At 45.9% G+C, this 16,971-nt stretch overlaps 7 protein-coding genes across 7 annotated transcripts; 4 read left to right on the top strand and 3 right to left on the bottom strand.

The window, feature by feature from the left end:
* The first annotated feature begins 133 nt into the window (after positions 1 to 133).
* On the top strand, positions 134 to 2,736 carry GGS22DRAFT_197925 (uncharacterized protein). Its single transcript, XM_047966057.1, has 3 exons — positions 134 to 1,161; positions 1,227 to 1,510; positions 1,573 to 2,736. The coding sequence occupies exons 1-3, from the start codon at positions 266 to 268 to the stop codon at positions 2,430 to 2,432; spliced, it is 2,040 nt and encodes a 679-aa protein (XP_047821889.1). The 5' UTR covers positions 134 to 265; the 3' UTR covers positions 2,433 to 2,736.
* A 2,004-nt stretch (positions 2,737 to 4,740) lies between these two features.
* On the top strand, positions 4,741 to 6,001 carry GGS22DRAFT_154983 (NAD(P)-binding protein). The gene has a single exon (XM_047960124.1). The coding sequence runs from the start codon at positions 4,963 to 4,965 to the stop codon at positions 5,881 to 5,883; it is 921 nt and encodes a 306-aa protein (XP_047821888.1). The 5' UTR covers positions 4,741 to 4,962; the 3' UTR covers positions 5,884 to 6,001.
* An 886-nt stretch (positions 6,002 to 6,887) lies between these two features.
* On the top strand, positions 6,888 to 8,838 carry GGS22DRAFT_92819 (MFS general substrate transporter). The gene is made up of 3 exons (XM_047968439.1): positions 6,888 to 7,071; positions 7,145 to 7,418; positions 7,478 to 8,838. Exons 1-3 carry the CDS (start codon positions 6,924 to 6,926, stop codon positions 8,703 to 8,705), a joined length of 1,650 nt encoding a protein of 549 aa, XP_047821887.1. The 5' UTR covers positions 6,888 to 6,923; the 3' UTR covers positions 8,706 to 8,838.
* A 78-nt stretch (positions 8,839 to 8,916) lies between these two features.
* Positions 8,917 to 10,361, top strand: GGS22DRAFT_154980 (NAD(P)-binding protein). Its single transcript, XM_047960123.1, has 2 exons — positions 8,917 to 9,421; positions 9,534 to 10,361. Exons 1-2 carry the CDS (start codon positions 9,139 to 9,141, stop codon positions 9,947 to 9,949), a joined length of 699 nt encoding a protein of 232 aa, XP_047821886.1. The 5' UTR covers positions 8,917 to 9,138; the 3' UTR covers positions 9,950 to 10,361.
* A 229-nt stretch (positions 10,362 to 10,590) lies between these two features.
* On the bottom strand, positions 10,591 to 11,752 carry GGS22DRAFT_92807 (putative NADP(+)-dependent dehydrogenase). Its single transcript, XM_047968438.1, has 3 exons — positions 11,712 to 11,752; positions 11,422 to 11,648; positions 10,591 to 11,347 (listed from the first exon to the last, which is right to left on the bottom strand). The coding sequence occupies exons 2-3, from the start codon at positions 11,637 to 11,639 to the stop codon at positions 10,762 to 10,764; spliced, it is 804 nt and encodes a 267-aa protein (XP_047821885.1). The 5' UTR covers positions 11,640 to 11,648; positions 11,712 to 11,752; the 3' UTR covers positions 10,591 to 10,761.
* A 157-nt stretch (positions 11,753 to 11,909) lies between these two features.
* GGS22DRAFT_92804 (phosphotransferase enzyme family protein) lies at positions 11,910 to 13,661 on the bottom strand. Its single transcript, XM_047968437.1, has 2 exons — positions 13,122 to 13,661; positions 11,910 to 13,006 (listed from the first exon to the last, which is right to left on the bottom strand). The coding sequence occupies exons 1-2, from the start codon at positions 13,585 to 13,587 to the stop codon at positions 12,180 to 12,182; spliced, it is 1,293 nt and encodes a 430-aa protein (XP_047821884.1). The 5' UTR covers positions 13,588 to 13,661; the 3' UTR covers positions 11,910 to 12,179.
* Positions 13,662 to 13,669: 8 nt separating this feature from the next.
* On the bottom strand, positions 13,670 to 16,801 carry GGS22DRAFT_154972 (glycoside hydrolase family 2 protein). The gene has a single exon (XM_047960122.1). It carries the CDS (start codon positions 16,677 to 16,679, stop codon positions 13,881 to 13,883), a length of 2,799 nt encoding a protein of 932 aa, XP_047821883.1. The 5' UTR covers positions 16,680 to 16,801; the 3' UTR covers positions 13,670 to 13,880.
* Between the last annotated feature and the right edge of the window lie 170 nt (positions 16,802 to 16,971).

Below are 16,971 nucleotides of genomic sequence, written 5' to 3'. Positions count from 1 at the left end.
CACGATATGCAATTATGCACAGTACGGGATGCTAGCGACCCCTATTTTCAATAATGGGACCAAAGAGTGGTATTGAGGGATTGAGGTAGCTCATTGAAATTCATCGTCTTACAACATTAATAACAACACATGACGGAAAGAGACGCTCCATTTCGAAACGCACTATGCGACCATCCGCCAACTTTGCATAAGCAATGAATTGTATCCAAATTTATCGGTAAAACTCTACAAGTTCAATTACTGAAGAACTACGGTTAGAAGGTCGATGATGAATATCCCCAACTTGTCCAAAAATGGAATGCCCACAGGCGAATCTGAGCAGAACTATAGGAGGATAAGAGCATGCGTCGCATGTCGGAACATGAAGATAAAATGCGTCTCAGTACCTGGCGCAAAGGACTGTGAGAGTTGTTTGAGATCCTCTCGGCCATGTCACGACCCTGGCCCCCCAAAAGCTCGCGTGAAGACTTCGCAAAAGTTTTCCGAGCTTGAAAAGAGGATTGATGCCCTTACAAGTGCGCTAGATGCCGAAAGACGGCGAAATCAAGAATCGCTTAAGCAAGTGAGAACAGAAGCACCATGGTCCAATACACCAGATACTGATAGGAACGATACGTTCTCACCTGTTGAACGGCAAGATCATGATAAGAGAATTGTCATCGGCGAGAACGAAATCAGTGCTTTAGCATGCGACGACATTATAGCTGCGGGGTTGATAGACATGTCTACTGCCTGTCAACTGTATGACCACTGGAATTTATATATGCGTCCATTGATGCCTGTTGTCCAATTCTCAGCCGAGGATGATGCATACACTATTAGGGCGAAAAAACCTACATTATTCCTAACCATCATGACGATAGCTAGCACTCTGACCAGGCCTTCTCTTGTTTCCAGCTTTCTAACGCGACTGAATAACACCTTAGCTCAGGAAGTATTCATTCGAGGCGCAAAGTCTATCGACTTATTACAGTCTCTCATCCTCTTCTCACAATATTACATACAGCCACCAAATACTACGGCTTTTGCACTCCCGCAACACATGTATAGTGCAGTGATCATGTCTCATGACCTTGGCTTGACTACAATATCCAACTCAAACTTAGGCAAGGATAAAGAGTCCTATAGGACGTCATTGGCCGTCTATCTTGGTTCATCGTGGTTAGTACCTATTTCTATCCCAAATATGAATGCACCATATATTGACTCATATCACTCTCTCATAGTGTAGCAACACTTCTACGTCGACACCAGCCGCTCTTTTTCACCCCGTCACACCGAGCCTGCATAGAAGCTCTTACCAAAGGCGATGGTGGCCCGAGCGATGATCAGTGGTTATGCAGTCTGGCGGTTCTTCAGGAGATCCTTGACGATGCTTCCAAGACTTTAAATAACTCGCACAACCGTACGAATGAATCGTTTGATGACTTTGGGACACAACATCTACTTGGGATTTTTCGACAGAGGTTAACTGACTGGAAGTTATCTCCATCAGGAAACATCAACCCACGTAAGCGCAGTGCTCACGGCAGCTCTTTCTGGGGAACTTACTAACATTTGACTAATTTGAAGGATTGAAAGACCTTTCAGCATCAATTGTTGATCTCTATATTCACCAGGTGGCCATTCGAACATATATATACCAAATGTATGCTTGGTATACGAATAAGGAAAAGAATAACTCAAGTCAGCCAACACCGGCATTTTCAACTCCACACATAGATGCACTTTGCTACTGTCTCAAAGCTGGCTCTAGCGTCATGAATATTTATCTTTCACTAGATGATTTAACTGCCCGCTCTCTCCCCAATACATTCCTTGTTTGGAATTTATGTGCAGCAGTCTGCCTTGCCAAGATAGGCCACTTTGCCGAGGAACTACGAACGAACAGCAGAGATAACGATGGGCTGCCTTCATTATTAGATCTCTTCGAGGCTATAGTTCAAAGACTTGAGAATTTATCTCGAGATGGATACTTCCCACAATCGCGGCCATTTATAGTCGCTTTTAAGAAGCTCAAAAAATGGTTCCGACAGAGGAAAATCATATGTCTAAACAACAATGGAACTTGCGGCGAGGAAGGAAGGGGCCCTATCCATGGCGTCCTAGGAACACAAACACCTCCAGCTTCTCCAAGTTCCCCTCGAGCCCAGCCTATCGATCAAAGCCATCCAGGGAGCGTTCTTGAGCTTGAACCTGGATCTAACAATATCATTACATCATCCAAGACCCAATATGTAGACCAGCGAGGTCTTGATTGGAATCCAAATCTGCATGAGCTTGGTAACCTGAAGGAGACGCTGGGTAATGATACTGGCACTACCAACATGACTTTCGACACCACCGCCGAGGACTCTAACTACTTCAATATTGATTTCAATGATCTAGGGTTTGGCTTCGACGACATGACAGATATTAATAATTTCATTTAATGTTTGGTTGGGAATGTAGTTGCATACCTAGCAGTCCATTACAAATTGGATTTCTTGAAAATATTTTATGCAATAAGTTGGTGTGGCAATATTGATTATGCCGTCGTGCGGCTTCTGTTTGTACATACCATGTCATGCTGAGTAGGCTGTTGATACGGTTAAAAGAAGCTTCGTTTCTATGCTTTATCATTTTGTCGCCCGTACTTTCTCACGGTCATATAGTTGTTACCTAGGTGGACATTTTAACCAATACCTAATTATACAAATAGAAGTATACGAATATACATTGAGACGGAGTCTAGCGATGAGGGTTATGATAAAAGTCATCGTAGATCACTTAACCCTAACCCTAACCCCACCCAAACTACGTTAAGTGTAGGTAGAGCAGGTGCCTATTTATACTTTCATTATTGAAACTTTATATATCATCGCAATGCAGGAATCTCTCTATGCCATTCATTACTACACAAAAGCTTGAGTTGGGGTTAGGGTTACATACATAGTACCAACCCCGCCTAGGCACCCACCAACCTTAGAAAACATCGCGATAATTTGTTTTACCCACCTATATTAATGATAATTAAGTATTTATAGTTCTATTCCTATGTAATGTCGTATTATTCTACCTATGAACCGTCCCCTATTAGGTGATAAGGACTTGGAAACGTTTCGGCCAAAATTATGAGACACTGAGCAAGCTAAGACTCACACCAAATAGTGATCTGCCCACTATAGTTGAGTGAATGACTGCTATGGCCTAGGGAGTTTAGCCACTGACAAATAGCGCACTGTCCACTATATTGTACACAAGCTACAAGGTTCTACAGCAATCCACGCCTAGGCAGGGCTAGCAGGGTCGCATTCACTAAAATTGTGAGATCCCCAGGGCAAAGGGGTTTCGCAACCCCGCAGCTCGTAGGTACCATACCGGCAATATGTGGTTTCAAATAACGGTTATTTACCGCGAAAATACCGTTGTTGAAAGAAGAAAACGATTGTTGACCTTAGATAATCGTTTTCAACGCCTAATAATCGTTTTCTACACTCGAACTGAAAACGATAAATAGAAATAAGTGTTAATCATTACTATAATAGGAAATATTGCCAAGGTCTTACAATCTGGCAGCTGTAATCTGGCTGGCAGCTGCAATCATGAAATAAAAGACTTAGAAGTTTTTTTTCTCCAAGTCAACACATACACCTTTTCTTTCTCTCTTTGCAATACAGTCAAGTCAAGTCAGTTGCATAATATCTTCAATCTATTCAGTCTATTTAGTCTATTCAGTCTATTCAGTCTATTCAGTCTATTCAGTCTATTCAGTCTATTCAGTCTATTCAATCTAATCGCGTCAAGTAGGTATCTCAATTCAACGTATTGAAATCAGTCTAATCTACCTAGTCGCGTCAGATCAACAGGATACTGTCAGTTTCTGTTCTAGTAATAGTAATAGTAAGTCAAATCCAGTCTAATCGAAACGAAGCAAGCTAATAGATCCAGATCCAGTTTCTATATATACGAAGGAAAGAAGTAAGTAAAAAAGTAAGTAAGTTGGTATCTAGGTCAGTATCTAGGGCAGTATCTAGGGAAGTTGGCAAACAAGTCGCGTCAGGTCAGTATTTACTAGTATTTACATAGCAACCAATTCAAAGTATCCACTTTACATAAAATAATTGTGCAATCCCTAAAATAGCTTCTTTGCGAATTATCGTTATTTTATAAATAATCGTTTTTGAATCAAATACCATTTGCTGTACAACAATGATCTAGTTTCCACTAAATCATTGTTAATGGGCAGACGCGTTGCGTGTCCAAATACCGTATTTGAAAACCCCTCTTTGCCACTACGGTAGCTAGAAATAGAAATAATAGGGGTCACTTTTCTTTTCACAGCGACCTCGCGCTGAATGGATGACACTTCACATCGCGGCTTTTCGCGAATAGAGATGACAAATTATTCGAAAATAATATTAATCATTTCCAATTTGCCTTCTAGCTCTGGGTAGAATCGATTAGTTTCTGAATGAAGATTGATCATCAAATTTTTAATATTCACAAGATAATTGAACAGATATAGCATGATCTGAAGATGAAAGTCGGGGCGAGCGAGTCCCGAGTATTCATATTTCTAATGCGATGACCCTACGATTGGCCAGGAGAGGCGGCATGACGTCAGTTTGGTTGTATTGGAGTACGCGGGGTGTGCGTTTAGTCGGTCGCTATGGCTCCGGGCAGGGTTTACCGGTACGGAAGAGCACCGATGTGGGACTGTTGTTTGTCAGCATGACATGGAATCGCTATACACTCATATCATATTGACGTTGAGTCTAGGCAATCGCTGGAATGTCGTTTCCAATGAATTTACTTAATAAATACCCAGTTCTTTGTCTTCGTATTTTTATTTATTCTTTTGGTATTCCATCAGATAATAGATATCCATTGTTCATATCAACACCGCAATATTTCAAGCTCTAGTCCTGTCATCATCGATTTTATATTATCATAATACAGCACTTTTCGCCAAAAACCACAATGTCTCGCGCAGTTCTCATTGCCGGAGCCACTGGAAAGCAGGGCGGCGCCGTTGTGAGCGCATTAATCAAAGCCAATGCCGACTTCGAAATTCTAGCCCTCACGAGGGATTCCCAATCAGCTTCTGCTCAACGACTCCTGAAGAAATCGCCTAAGATCAAGCTTGTTACAGGAAACATGGACGCGCCTGACGATATCTTCGCCAAAGCTAAGGAAGTGACCAAGACGCCTATTTGGGGAGTCTACAGCGTACAGGCAGCAATTGGCGGCGGTGCCACATTTCGAACCGAGGAGGTGCAAGGAAAGGCTCTGATCGACGCATCGCTCAAGAACGGCGTCAAGCACCTAGTCTACTCCTCAGTCGATCGCGGCGGTGCCAAGTCAGACGATAGCCCGACGGATATCCCACATTTCATTAGCAAGCACAACATCGAACAATACCTCTACGAGAAGACGAAAGGCGGCGAGATGAACTGGACTGTCCTCCGACCCGTTGCTTTCTTCGAGAACCTCGTGCCAGGCTTCATGGGCAAGGTCTTTGCTACGAGCTGGAAGATCGCCCTCGACAAGAACCGGAAACTGCAGCTGATCGCCACCAGCGACATCGGGTTCTTCGCCGCCGAGGCTTTCATCAAGTCGGAGGAGTACAAGAACAAGAAAGTCAGTCTTGCAGGCGATGAACTGACCTACGACCAATTCGCGGCTACCTTCAAGCAGAAGACCGGCGACGAACTACCCACGACCTTCCATTTCGTCGCATCAATCATCAACTGGATGGTGAAGGAGCTCGGGTATATGTTTAGGTGGTTTAACAACGTCGGATACGGGGCGGACATCTCGTCTCTGAGGAAGATCAACCCCGATCTCAAGGATTTTGGTACATGGCTGGAGACGGAGAGTGAGTTCAAGACTCGAAAATAGGTGGCGGTGCGGGTATTAGATAATGTAACTGTATTCAAAGAAATGCAATAAATACGAGATAATCAAAGCACTGGGTAAATTTCATATACATCCATGGATACCATAAATTTTAGCTCATTTATGCTAATATTATCGTACTTACTGGGTTTTGCTCTAATTCCGTAAACAAAAAACATAGAACGTCTATCTGCCAGATTTGTCAGCTTTGCTATTGTCTGGATAATGTCCTGTGGTACTATTATCACCTCCCTAGGTAGATATACCTACTAGGTACCTAATAATTATGTTATTACATAGGTACAAAGGAGTCCTTTCAGTTTTCAGCGTTCTTCTCAAGAGCTTAAATAATATTTTACAATTAAAGCTAGTATGCTTAGTGTCTTTGATATAGGTATTAATCTAAAGAATACCAAGTATGGAATGGACGGGAGCATGAAAAGTAGAGAACTGTCGAAGAAGCGGTTGCTGAAATAGCTTCCCAGCACACATCTATAAAACCATTCGGCATTGTCAAAAAAGAAATGAACAATGAAGATAATCTGAATAACCAGAAAGGCTAGAATCAGTCTGTCTTTCCAAGTTAAGGGTTCCATTTTGAAGTTTATCAGGTAATACGGACTTATCCAAGATTGGTGATTTGAAGATGATAGGCAGTGAGATAATCAGCTGGATACCTATGAATGTTCATTTGAACATAAGCGTCCTATTTATAATGTTACGAATATCCTATTATTTACCCCGTAGGTATCTTTGTTCGTAAACGATTCTACTCCAGTGATGTTAGAAAGGCATTGTTCCAAAACAAAGCTGAAAATGTATCTAGGTATCTAGCACCTGCCGGGTCCTTCCGACTCCGTTACCGTCACGTATCCCGAATGAAAAATTGCGTAAGGCCGAAATCGGCTATTATCCGTCATCCCGTGACTCCGGTGCCCAGCCGGCCATTCTCATATCGGTTTTATTTTTTTTCATTTTACCCAATAGTACATTATTGCATATTTTCGGATCTGACCATTTTTCTGGCTGGCACTTTAAACTAAATGATTGAGAAGGTTCAGTTGTCCCTAAAGTGGTTTTACCATGAATTCGGACTTGCAGCTATTCATGAGACTGGCCTTAATGCCTATCTCATTATTCTGGCGCGAACATGTCGCATGTTCGCCTACGGAACCAACGCACTGATTCTAGGTATGGTTTGAACCTTAAGGGTGTCTCAATCTACCTACCTATATTATCATGATGATCCTAATAAAGTTTGTAGGCATCTTCTTCTCAGCTCTGGGGATATCTGATCATCAGATTGGCTTGTTCATGACACTGACGTTGATGGGCGATGTGATATTGGGAACATATATCACGCTTGTGGCAGATCGTATCGGGAAACGAAGAGTCATGATCGGGGGTTCTTTGTTGATGATATTAAGCGGCCTAATATTTGCGCTTTTTGAAAACTTTTGGATTTTGCTACTCGCTGCGGTAATCGGTGTTATTAGTATCACCGGCGGCGATTTTGGCCCCTTTAGAAGTATAGAAGAGTTAGTATATTCTCGCGAAAAGAGGTTACAATGTTAAATAGTGACTGACAATTCTTTAGGTCGATGATTTCACAGCTCACCACTCCGTCAACAAGAGCCGATGTCTTATCGTGGCACGTTACCATACCCCTATTCGGATCTTCCTTAGGAAGCGAGTTATCAGGAAGAGTTCTCCGCTTCTTACAGGATAAAGATGGATGGTCGGAAGTAGATGCATATCATGCCTTATTTTGGATATACGCGATTATGGGTGTAGTCAATCTTGGACTGGTTTTGCTCTTGTCCGATGCGTGTGAGCTGTCGCAGACTAAGAGAAGTTACACGCAAGTTCCACAAGACGATAACGGTCAGAATACTGATAGGAGAACTGAGAGCCCTGCAGCATCTCCCGACGTAACACCTACACCTAAAAAATCCCAGAATCGGATTATTCGAAGCCTCAAGTGGTTCTCGAACCGACTAGCCTTGATCTCGCCAGCAACTCGATCGGTGATGTATAAGTTATGGTTTTTGTTGGCCGTGGACTCGCTTGCTGATGGTATGGTACCATATTCTTTGACGAATTATTATATGAATGAAAAATTTCATCCCCAAAAGTCAACTCTTGGCGACATCACCTCCTTTAGTTACTTTCTGGGAGCGATTTCAGCATCTTTCGCCGGCCCTCTAGCCCGAAAAATTGGGTTGATTAACACGATGGTATTTACGCACACGCCATCGTCAGCCGCCGTCTTACTCTTCCCGTTGCCTCCTTACCTTTGGCTGACTGCCGGACTCCTACTTGTCCGTGCGGGGCTGAATAATATGGATCAAGCCCCACGAGCGGCGTTCATTGCCGCAGTAGTCAAGCCGGAGGAGCGAACAGCAGTAATGGGTATCACAGCTACGGTCAGGACACTAGCCGCTATGACCGGACCTACCGTGACGGGCCTTTTGGCTGCGAGCGATCGTTTTTGGATCGCATTCGTTGCCGCTGGTTGTTCCCGATTGGCATACGACTTTGGCCTCTACGCTCTGTTTGTGAATATGAGACTTCATGAACATGAGAATAAATCAGCCGACTTACCTAATGGACATGGCGCAAGACGTATCCCCGATGAAGAGATGGAGCTAGAGAGCCTAGCTGATACAATCGATACGGTTGATACGACTGACAGTACTGATAGTGGGAGTGAAGATTTAGATCCTGGAAAATCAGAACCAAGCGTGGTTCGGCTTGAAATTCCCGATGAAAATCAAAGGATTCGAAGTAGAAGTCCGCGTCGGGAGAGATATGGAGAGAGTTAGGATTTATTGTAATTCATGACGAACCCGCAATTGCCTATTAAATTTCCGCTTGCAGATTAAAGCACATAAGGATAGAACAGGGGTTTTGGTGCATCGGAGATGTCTTTGTCGAGTTATAATTCTATGTTTAGATGAATATATATGCTTAATTCGAGTATGGTAATTCGGACATGGCGATACCCGAATTCCTTAAGTCCCAGGCTGGGTTTCACTAGGAAGTAACAACGTCATTTACGGCATGATTATTGTCCCGAACTTTACCATGGTTAAAGAAAAATAGTAAGAAGCTACGTCTCTTAGTTTACCTGGTATTTCCATACTTACATAACTACCTACATAAAAGGTAGGCGTCGTTTATAAAAACTCTTACCAGATTCACGCAATTTACGATCTCTTCTGTACCGGATCACACGGATACTCTTTCTGAACCAACATGGCATCCACAGCTGCAGTCATTGGTAGCACAGGCCTTACGGGTTCTCACATACTGTCGACTCTTCTCGGTCTAGATGCCTTCAAGACAATCCGCACCATCTCTCGCCGAGCTCCCGCAGCAGAGTCACCCAAATTGACCGCCACTGTCGAACCCGACACTACTAAGTGGGCATCCAGCCTATTTTCCTCCGCGCCACCACCCTCTGTAGTATTCTCCTCCCTAGGCACCACGCGAGCTCAAGCCGGCGGAATCGCAAATCAATGGAAGATCGACCATGACCGTACGTCGCATCCACCCCTCTCATCCCCGCGTAATTATCTCAAAGCATAGAAAGAAAACATCAGGATATCTAATGCCATAAAACAATACTAACCTCAATCGCATGTTTACAGTAAACGTCGAACTCATCAAAGCCGCGCACAACGCCGGAGTCAAGACCTTCGTATTCGTATCCTCAGCCGGAACACGCGGGTTCCTCAGCGGGTACCTGCCATACTCGAAGATGAAGATCGGAGTCGAGGACGCCATCAAGGACAGTTTTGCGCAAGCGATTATCCTGCGACCGGGCCTCATCATGGGCCAGCGCGAGGTCGAGCACGCCGCCGGCCCGCTGCTGAACACCCTCGTGCGCGGCCTCGGCAAGATCAGCCAGGGCGCCCAGGACGCCTTCGGCCAGGAATCCGAAGTCATCGCGCGCGCCGCCGTCCGCGCCGCCGTGCTGGCTGCTGAGGGAAAGGCGCCGAGCAAGTATTGGGTCCTGGAGCAGGCTGATATCGTTAAGCTTGGGAGAGACGAGTACAAGGCTTAGGTGACTCTGAGGGGAGGAGAGCGGAAAGGTTGCGCTTTCTCGCATTCATGCATTTTCTTTGGGCGAGCATGGCGTTTGGGGCATACGTAGATTCTTTCGGATAGCTACCCGGGTGATGGGAAGGAAAGTTTGGTGTAAAGAGCAGAATGTTCATGAGGAATTCAAATGCTGTCAATTTCATGCGACGAAGTTCATCGTGCGGCTCTAAAGCTTCGCCTTTTAAGCCTAGATTCGATGTGTTGGAATGATATGCCTGCCTGCTTACTTCCCATATAGGCTTGTTATTGGCTGCTTTTTACCATGTTGGTACGTTAGGCACATCTTGTCCACCCCTGTTGGACGGACGATTTCTCCCTCTTTATCAACCAATACTACCAACAATTAAATATAAGAAAAAATTACTATTCATTCATTTTGATACTTTACTTTCTATTTACACATGACGTACAAAATTGTGAATATGCGCCAAGAATTCCATGCCCTTACCATGTACTCTAGGTACGCTGTATGATCCTGTACAGTGATAGATTAGGGGATGATGGCTTGAAGATTCGTACCTAAACAGTGCCCAGGTGGCTGGCTACAGGCTTATCTACTAGGTAATTTACTCCTCCGTCCCTGCGGACTTCAGAAATCCACTGCGGAGAATCCATCGAAGATCGCGGAGTTTGCCCCTGTATTATGCTTAAGTTCATCCGCCGCTATCACTTATATTAAGAACGCATCTCACGTCAGATCCAAATATTCGGATATTTTTTATACCTCTGCATTCCTCACCTTACCTAACCTCACAATCTCGCTCCTCGCAACAGTCATTTTCTCTTCCCCATAAACGCCAACACGATCCTCCCAAACTGCGCGCGTCGCGGCTCCTCCGTCACATCGAACCGATCCTTCACAATACCAACCGGTATCTCCTCGTCGCCCCGCGTTAGCCCCGCCCACGCCTCGTCCGTGAACTGCTCGACCGGAATCCCGATGTTACCCTCTCCGATCGCCACGAGCTCCTTCTGCTGCGAGTGCAGCTCTGTCTGTACTGCCGGCGGCAGAATTTCGATTACCTTGATATGCTGGCTTAATGGGTCGTAGCTGAGCTGTGCCCGGATCGACCAGAGGAGCGAGTGCATCGCTGCTTTCGTCGCGCAGTAGTTCCCGCATCGTGGTAGTGGGACGAGCGCTAGCCCTGATGTCACGCCGACTAGAGCCGTTGGCTTCGGGGCTAGGGATTGTAGGTGTGGGAGTAGGTACGTGATTAGATACAGGTAAGAAGTGTAGTTTGTGCCGAGCTCCTGCATCGTGCGCGGCAGGTCGATGGCCGTAGGCTTAGTGAAGTCGAGGGTGCGCTGGATGCCGGAGTTCATGATCACGACGTCGATGAGGGGGTATGTGGTGGTAATTCTGAGTTCGTTAGTTGGCTTATGGTTTCTCGACGCGCATCGCCGTTATATAGGTGTGTAAAGCTGTATACTCACTCTTTGACCCACGCCTCGATCTTATCGAACTCGGTAATGTCGAATTGCGACGCCGCCGCCTTGTCAGCACCGTGCTTAGCTACGAATGCATCAAGCCTCTCCTTGCGACGACCCACACCGATGACGAAGATGCCGTTCTCGATCATGCGCTCAGCTAAAGCTAGGCCAATGCCTGCCGTCGCGCCAATTAGGAGCACATTCTTATATGGGAAAGACATTTTTGCTTTCTAGCAGATTTGAAGATCAATTATCTAGCTACTCAATATTGACGATATCGCATGTCTACCTACTTGACATACATAGCAAGCCCTGGAAATAGGCAAAGTTGGCCTCTCTACCTGAGTAGGTAGGTACCTAGTACTAAGTATTTTATCCCGAGATCGTTAATTCGTCTACCGGCAGACCAGATAGAGTAAAACCATACTCTGTAGAACATCTATTCGGGAGATTAATGCGGCACGTAACCTCCCACTCCCACATGGATCCATGGATGCTGCTTGATATAAGGCAACCCCACACGAATCTTCGATATCCATGATCTAAAGGGGGGACATTGAACCCCATATCGGCAGCATTTATCCGAAGATGATTGGAGAAGCAAGATATATTTCCTGGGGGGTAGCATTGCCGAACTCTCCTCATACACACCTAGTCCGACCCCAATTCGGTATTTGATTACAATATTTCATGTGCGAAGTATCATTCTCACGACTTATTCATCGCAGATCTCTAACTCTAGTTAGCATTTAACTAGGTACCTAACCTGACCCATGATTCTCCTGAAGCCAGTCTCTCCACTGTTGGTCTTTCAAAATCGAACGAACCCTGGCCTCAAGCCATTCTGTGTTACCCCAAAACCCCCAAGAAGCCTGAAATCTCAGCCAGTCCACTAACGCAGTCTCCCAATGCCGAACAAAGACGTCCCAATCATATTTCTGGGTGCGTCCTCGAGAATCTTTGAAGTCGCTAACCAGTTTGGAGTAATAATATTCCAAGAGCTTTTTCTCTCCCTCGTCCATCGAAAGCTCATTTGGAATATCCCGTCCATCGTCTATGAGTAAACGGAGAGGCACCGAGCATGTGAATAACTTGGCCAGATCACAAGTACCGAGCCCGAGACCGACGTATTGGAAGTCGTAAAACGCAACTTTGTCACCGGAGGCGGTAGTAAATAAATTCTCAGATTTTACATCTCCATGGATGAATGTCTCATACTCTCGGCCACGAGGAGTCAGAAAGTCTGCTACCAACTCCGAGATCGATTGACCTCCGGGTGTGGTGGATTTGGTGAGAGCACTAGACCACTCCGAGTCCTCATCTTCTGCAAGCGATGCGTACTCTTTTCGCCGTGTAGCAAGATAGGTGTAGCCCCCATTAAGCCACAATTTGCCAAGAGCGTTCTTATTTCTTCTCTTAGCTTCTTCGAGTGGTGGAAGTAAGAATTCTTCAAATGTATCAGGTACCAACTTCCGACTCGTGCTGTGGAAGCCAGATAGCCAATCTAATGCAGCAAATATCTGCTTTTCATTGAGTTCTGATCGCTTTTCTCCAGCAACGGGGAAAAGGGGTCTTAGATCAGACATTACTACAGCAGGGATAAGTTAGTAAAACCCACATCCCATTATTTGTTATCTTCAAGGACTATTGGCAACAAAAGAAAGCAGTGTCAATTGATGATTCCTGAAAAGGGGGTTACATACTCGTCGCAGTCACACCTCCGAGAAGCTCAGCACCAGGTTTCTCGCTTGCGTCCCGCGTAGTAGCAACACAATGGGCCACAGATGTCTCATCACCCAAAAGTGGTGCCACAGAGTCGTAGAAGTATTGTTCGACCTCATAGCTCATGAGTTTTCGCAGATGGCCTTCATCCGCGGAATCCAGGCGCGTCTGCGGCGGCGCAATGAATTTAAGTATTAGAGAAAGTGATTCCGCTTTCTTCCTATCATTACCGCCGGTAGCTCGAGCCTTAAGCTCGTAGATGTACCCGTAGCCAGCCCATAGTGTTTGTAACTTCTTCAGAGAGATTACCTCGAGAGATTGCCAAGATAACATGATGGCAGCCACGCGCTCAGGCTCGATAGGGACTTTAGGGGCAGCATTGCGGCGCATAACTGCCCAGATGAAGATTATGAGCACTAGAAGCTTGAGAATCGTGCCGTTTTTCATTTAAATTCGAGTGAACTGGGGTATGAGAAGTATGATATTCCACTAGATGAAGTCCCAAAGTCATAAGAAGCTAGATTTGAATGGTGCTAGCGGTGTGATTCGGTGTTGGTGAGCTAGCTAGACCCATAATATCCATAAATGCTACCTTACCAGCACACTAAAATCGGTCCGGTGCAAGGGCTTGACAGCTGCCAGTGAGACAGTGTTACCCCTTTCCTGACTCTGTCATCCCTTCAACCTAATAAATATCTCGAATTATGATTATCCCACGCCTTACAGCTAAATTCCATACCTTACGGTAAAGTATTTTCCCAAATACTCTTCGCACTAACCCTACTCTCCCATTCTACCCTCTCCCCACTATCCTTCATCACGTTACGCTTAATACGCTTCTCCTCCCCCTTTTTCAACAAGAACCCATTCTCCTCAAAAGCAACAATAACATCATCAGCATCATCCCCATCCAGACTCACCCACGTCCAAATACTCGTCCCCTTCTCAGCCCTAACCATAAACTCATCAGCGCTCCCATCATGTTCAACAGTCAACCCCGGATCCACCAGCGCAGCAGACGCCAAGGGAGTAGGCGTCCACCAATTAGTATGGGTATAAGTCCTCGTCGCCTCAGAATTCGGCGGCGTCCCCGTCGCCGTAAGGTTCGCCACGAATACGACCTCGCTAGCATTAATAGCCGCGCTTTCTTTCAGTTCATTGATATTGATCGTCGCCAATAACGTAGCATTCAATTCCCCCACGGTAAAATCCACCTCTTTCGTCTCATTAGAAACGTCAACGACCGCGCCGTCCCAGGAAACCCACCCGAGACTCGCTGTGCCCTGTACTTCGTCCCATAGGTCGCTTACGGCGTAGACTTCTAATATACCGCTCGTGAGATTCCACAGGGGCGCGATGATGACGTTCTGGTAGATGTCCTTCGCGACGCTGTGTAGCGCCTTCCACCTGCCGTCGTATTCAATTCCCGCCCACGTCGGCGCTTGCCAGATGTCCTCGAGCTGCCAGTATAGACTGCCCAATTGGTGTTCCGGCCTCCCGGACCCGATGCGGTAGAACTGAATCTGATTTTTATAAAAATCAGCCTGGAAGATCTGCGTCGTGTGGATCCAGGCCGAGAAGTTGGCTATGGGGTCGACTTTCGACGGCGCGGGGTAGTACCTCTGGACCGCGATCGTCATCTCGGCCATCCCCTTGCTCGCATTAGCGAAATTGGATGTGCTGAGCCCGCCGGCGGGGTAATGGTGGTTTCGGAGTACGACGGTTGAACTGTTGAAGCTGAGGTCCTCTTCCGGAACGGCCTGTCTCCACGACTGGATGCTTGGCATGCTGTGGAAGCCGAATTCGTTTGCGAACCGTCCTATTGGGTAAGTGGATATATCGAATGCGAAATACGAGTAATAGTTGTAGTGGTCTGAGTTGCCGTAAATCTCTCCAGGGGTAGCGTTATTGTATCGCTCTGTCATCGGGATAGAGTTGCTGAAATTGAGCGATAAGTACCCATTTGATGTGCTGCTTGGGGTGTACGAGATACTACGGCTGTTGCCATAGACAGCTGGCAAAAGCGTGCGCAGGAATAAGGTCTCGTACTCTTGCTGGTAACGATAATAAGTCGGCGTATTTGGCGGAAGTAACGCAAGCTCAAGAGATTCGAGCTCATTCCCGCCAGCCCAGAGAGCTAGCGAGGGGTGATGGTTTACACGCCGAACTTGGTAGACAGCCTCTAACCGGCAGTTTTCGAGGAAATCAGGGTCGACGGGGTAAAGCGCATCGCCGAACTGAAATTCCGACCAGAGCAATATTCCTAACTCATCTGCAATATCATACATGAAATCAGGGGAATAAGCGCCACTTGCCCAAACGCGGAGCATGTTCTGATTCCCAGCAACGACAGAGTCGAATAATTGTCGGATTCTGTCTGGGGTTACCCGCGGCCAGAAGACATCCGGCGGAATGAAATTGCTCCCCTTGGCATAAAATGGCTGGCCATTTACTTCGAAATGCCAGTGATTTCCAGGAGCTACTCCCTTCGATAGGAGTTCATCTTCGATAGCGCCCATATTTAGGACGATTGTTCGAAAGCCAGTCCGTTTCGTTACCGAGGACAGAATCGTGCCCGAGCCCGATACTATATCAACAGTGATGTTGTAAAGATTCTGTAATCCCAATTCGTTTGGCCACCAGAGCTTGTAATCTTTCGCGTTGAGAACAGCCAAACCAGTAATAACGTCGCCATCATTCGTAATATTGGATAAGCTTCCACTACTCACTTCTTCCCGAGTACCAGCGTCAATTATTTTGAAGTTCATGCTGGCGCCTTCCGGTAGAGTGCCAATCACATCGACGCTGGCATTTAGTACCCAGTTTGCGGACTGATCCGGTGGGAGGTTATTCAATTGGCCTTCGCGATATATGTCCAGCAACGAGTTTCGAACATAAATCTCATCTCCGTGCAGTTGAAGAGCCCATGCCTTCTGCCAGATACCAGATGGAGCGAATGCCGGCCCCCAATCCCAACCAAAGTCCGACTGCTCCTTTCGAATGAATTGCCGGTGAGGAAATTCAAATAGCCCTTCAATCCCCCATGGCCAGGTCTCCTGACCTGGTTCATTCGCGATCTGCTCAGCAATTGTCGGAGCACTGCCAAAATTAACCTCGAGCTCAGGAGAGCTTGATCCGCAGCTGGATATGATATCGGTGACGTTGAAAAAGTATTGGCGAAACTGATTGTTTGTATTTGCTACGGGCTGTGAGCAGAGCCGGATATCAGCAAAGGTATCAAGCCCATTGAATAGAAGAATCGTGCTACTATCTTCCGCCGACGATGGTATCGGTAGGCTAGAGGTATAAGTCCAGTTTGACAAGGCAACCCATCGCAAATCGAAATCGTTAAGTCCATAGTACGGGTCTTCTATTATATTCGATGCATATAAGTCCAGGTGCACGTGAGAAGGGACTTTTCCAGGGACTGAGATATCCAATTCATCATTCCTGAGCGTCCAATTTACGTCGGACAAATCCACAATATTCACAGCACTGACAGTTAAGGATGCCAAGGTGATAATGAGAGTAAAATACATGGTGACCGTTTTTGTTAACGAAACAAGTTTAACCTAAGAGATATCGTTTTTGAATTTGGCTAAACTAAGGTCTCGTTGAGTTTTATAGGACATGGGAAGCATGTTCGGGGTATAAGGCGCCGTGGAACGGAGGGTGTAACGAGACATCGTGGGCGGAGAATGCTCATCTCATTTATACAGCCACAATGCCACAATATGATATAATTTCCTTTGTATTATGATGGATACTACATGTTGTCATGGGTATAAATCTTGAAATGAGGGGAAATGATGTATGTAACCCGCCCGACCC

The sequence above is a fragment of the Annulohypoxylon maeteangense genome (genome assembly GCF_022496945.1).
Source record: "Annulohypoxylon maeteangense strain CBS 123835 unplaced genomic scaffold GGS22scaffold_3, whole genome shotgun sequence".
Classification (NCBI taxonomy): domain Eukaryota; kingdom Fungi; phylum Ascomycota; class Sordariomycetes; order Xylariales; family Hypoxylaceae; genus Annulohypoxylon; species Annulohypoxylon maeteangense.
Note: the sequence above shows the minus strand (reverse complement) of the source record. Positions and strands in the feature narration are given on the sequence as shown.

Excerpts from the sequence above, each read along its gene's own strand:
- GGS22DRAFT_197925 (XM_047966057.1), top strand. The coding sequence starts at position 266 with ATGATGAATATCCCCAACTTGTCCAAAAATGGAATGCCCACAGGCGAA. Across the intron at positions 1,162-1,226 it reads GTCTATCTTGGTTCATCGTG|TGTAGCAACACTTCTACGTC; the intron begins GTTAGTACCTAT and ends ACTCTCTCATAG. Across the intron at positions 1,511-1,572 it reads ATCAGGAAACATCAACCCAC|GATTGAAAGACCTTTCAGCA; the intron begins GTAAGCGCAGTG and ends ACTAATTTGAAG.
- GGS22DRAFT_154983 (XM_047960124.1), top strand. The coding sequence starts at position 4,963 with ATGTCTCGCGCAGTTCTCATTGCCGGAGCCACTGGAAAGCAGGGCGGC.
- GGS22DRAFT_92819 (XM_047968439.1), top strand. The coding sequence starts at position 6,924 with ATGATTGAGAAGGTTCAGTTGTCCCTAAAGTGGTTTTACCATGAATTC. Across the intron at positions 7,072-7,144 it reads AACCAACGCACTGATTCTAG|GCATCTTCTTCTCAGCTCTG; the intron begins GTATGGTTTGAA and ends TAAAGTTTGTAG. Across the intron at positions 7,419-7,477 it reads CCCTTTAGAAGTATAGAAGA|GTCGATGATTTCACAGCTCA; the intron begins GTTAGTATATTC and ends ACAATTCTTTAG.
- GGS22DRAFT_154980 (XM_047960123.1), top strand. The coding sequence starts at position 9,139 with ATGGCATCCACAGCTGCAGTCATTGGTAGCACAGGCCTTACGGGTTCT. Across the intron at positions 9,422-9,533 it reads ATGGAAGATCGACCATGACC|TAAACGTCGAACTCATCAAA; the intron begins GTACGTCGCATC and ends GCATGTTTACAG.
- GGS22DRAFT_92807 (XM_047968438.1), bottom strand. The coding sequence starts at position 11,639 with ATGTCTTTCCCATATAAGAATGTGCTCCTAATTGGCGCGACGGCAGGC. Across the intron at positions 11,348-11,421 it reads ATCGAGGCGTGGGTCAAAGA|AATTACCACCACATACCCCC; the intron begins GTGAGTATACAG and ends TAACGAACTCAG.
- GGS22DRAFT_92804 (XM_047968437.1), bottom strand. The coding sequence starts at position 13,587 with ATGAAAAACGGCACGATTCTCAAGCTTCTAGTGCTCATAATCTTCATC. Across the intron at positions 13,007-13,121 it reads CGGAGGTGTGACTGCGACGA|TAATGTCTGATCTAAGACCC; the intron begins GTATGTAACCCC and ends TCCCTGCTGTAG.
- GGS22DRAFT_154972 (XM_047960122.1), bottom strand. The coding sequence starts at position 16,679 with ATGTATTTTACTCTCATTATCACCTTGGCATCCTTAACTGTCAGTGCT.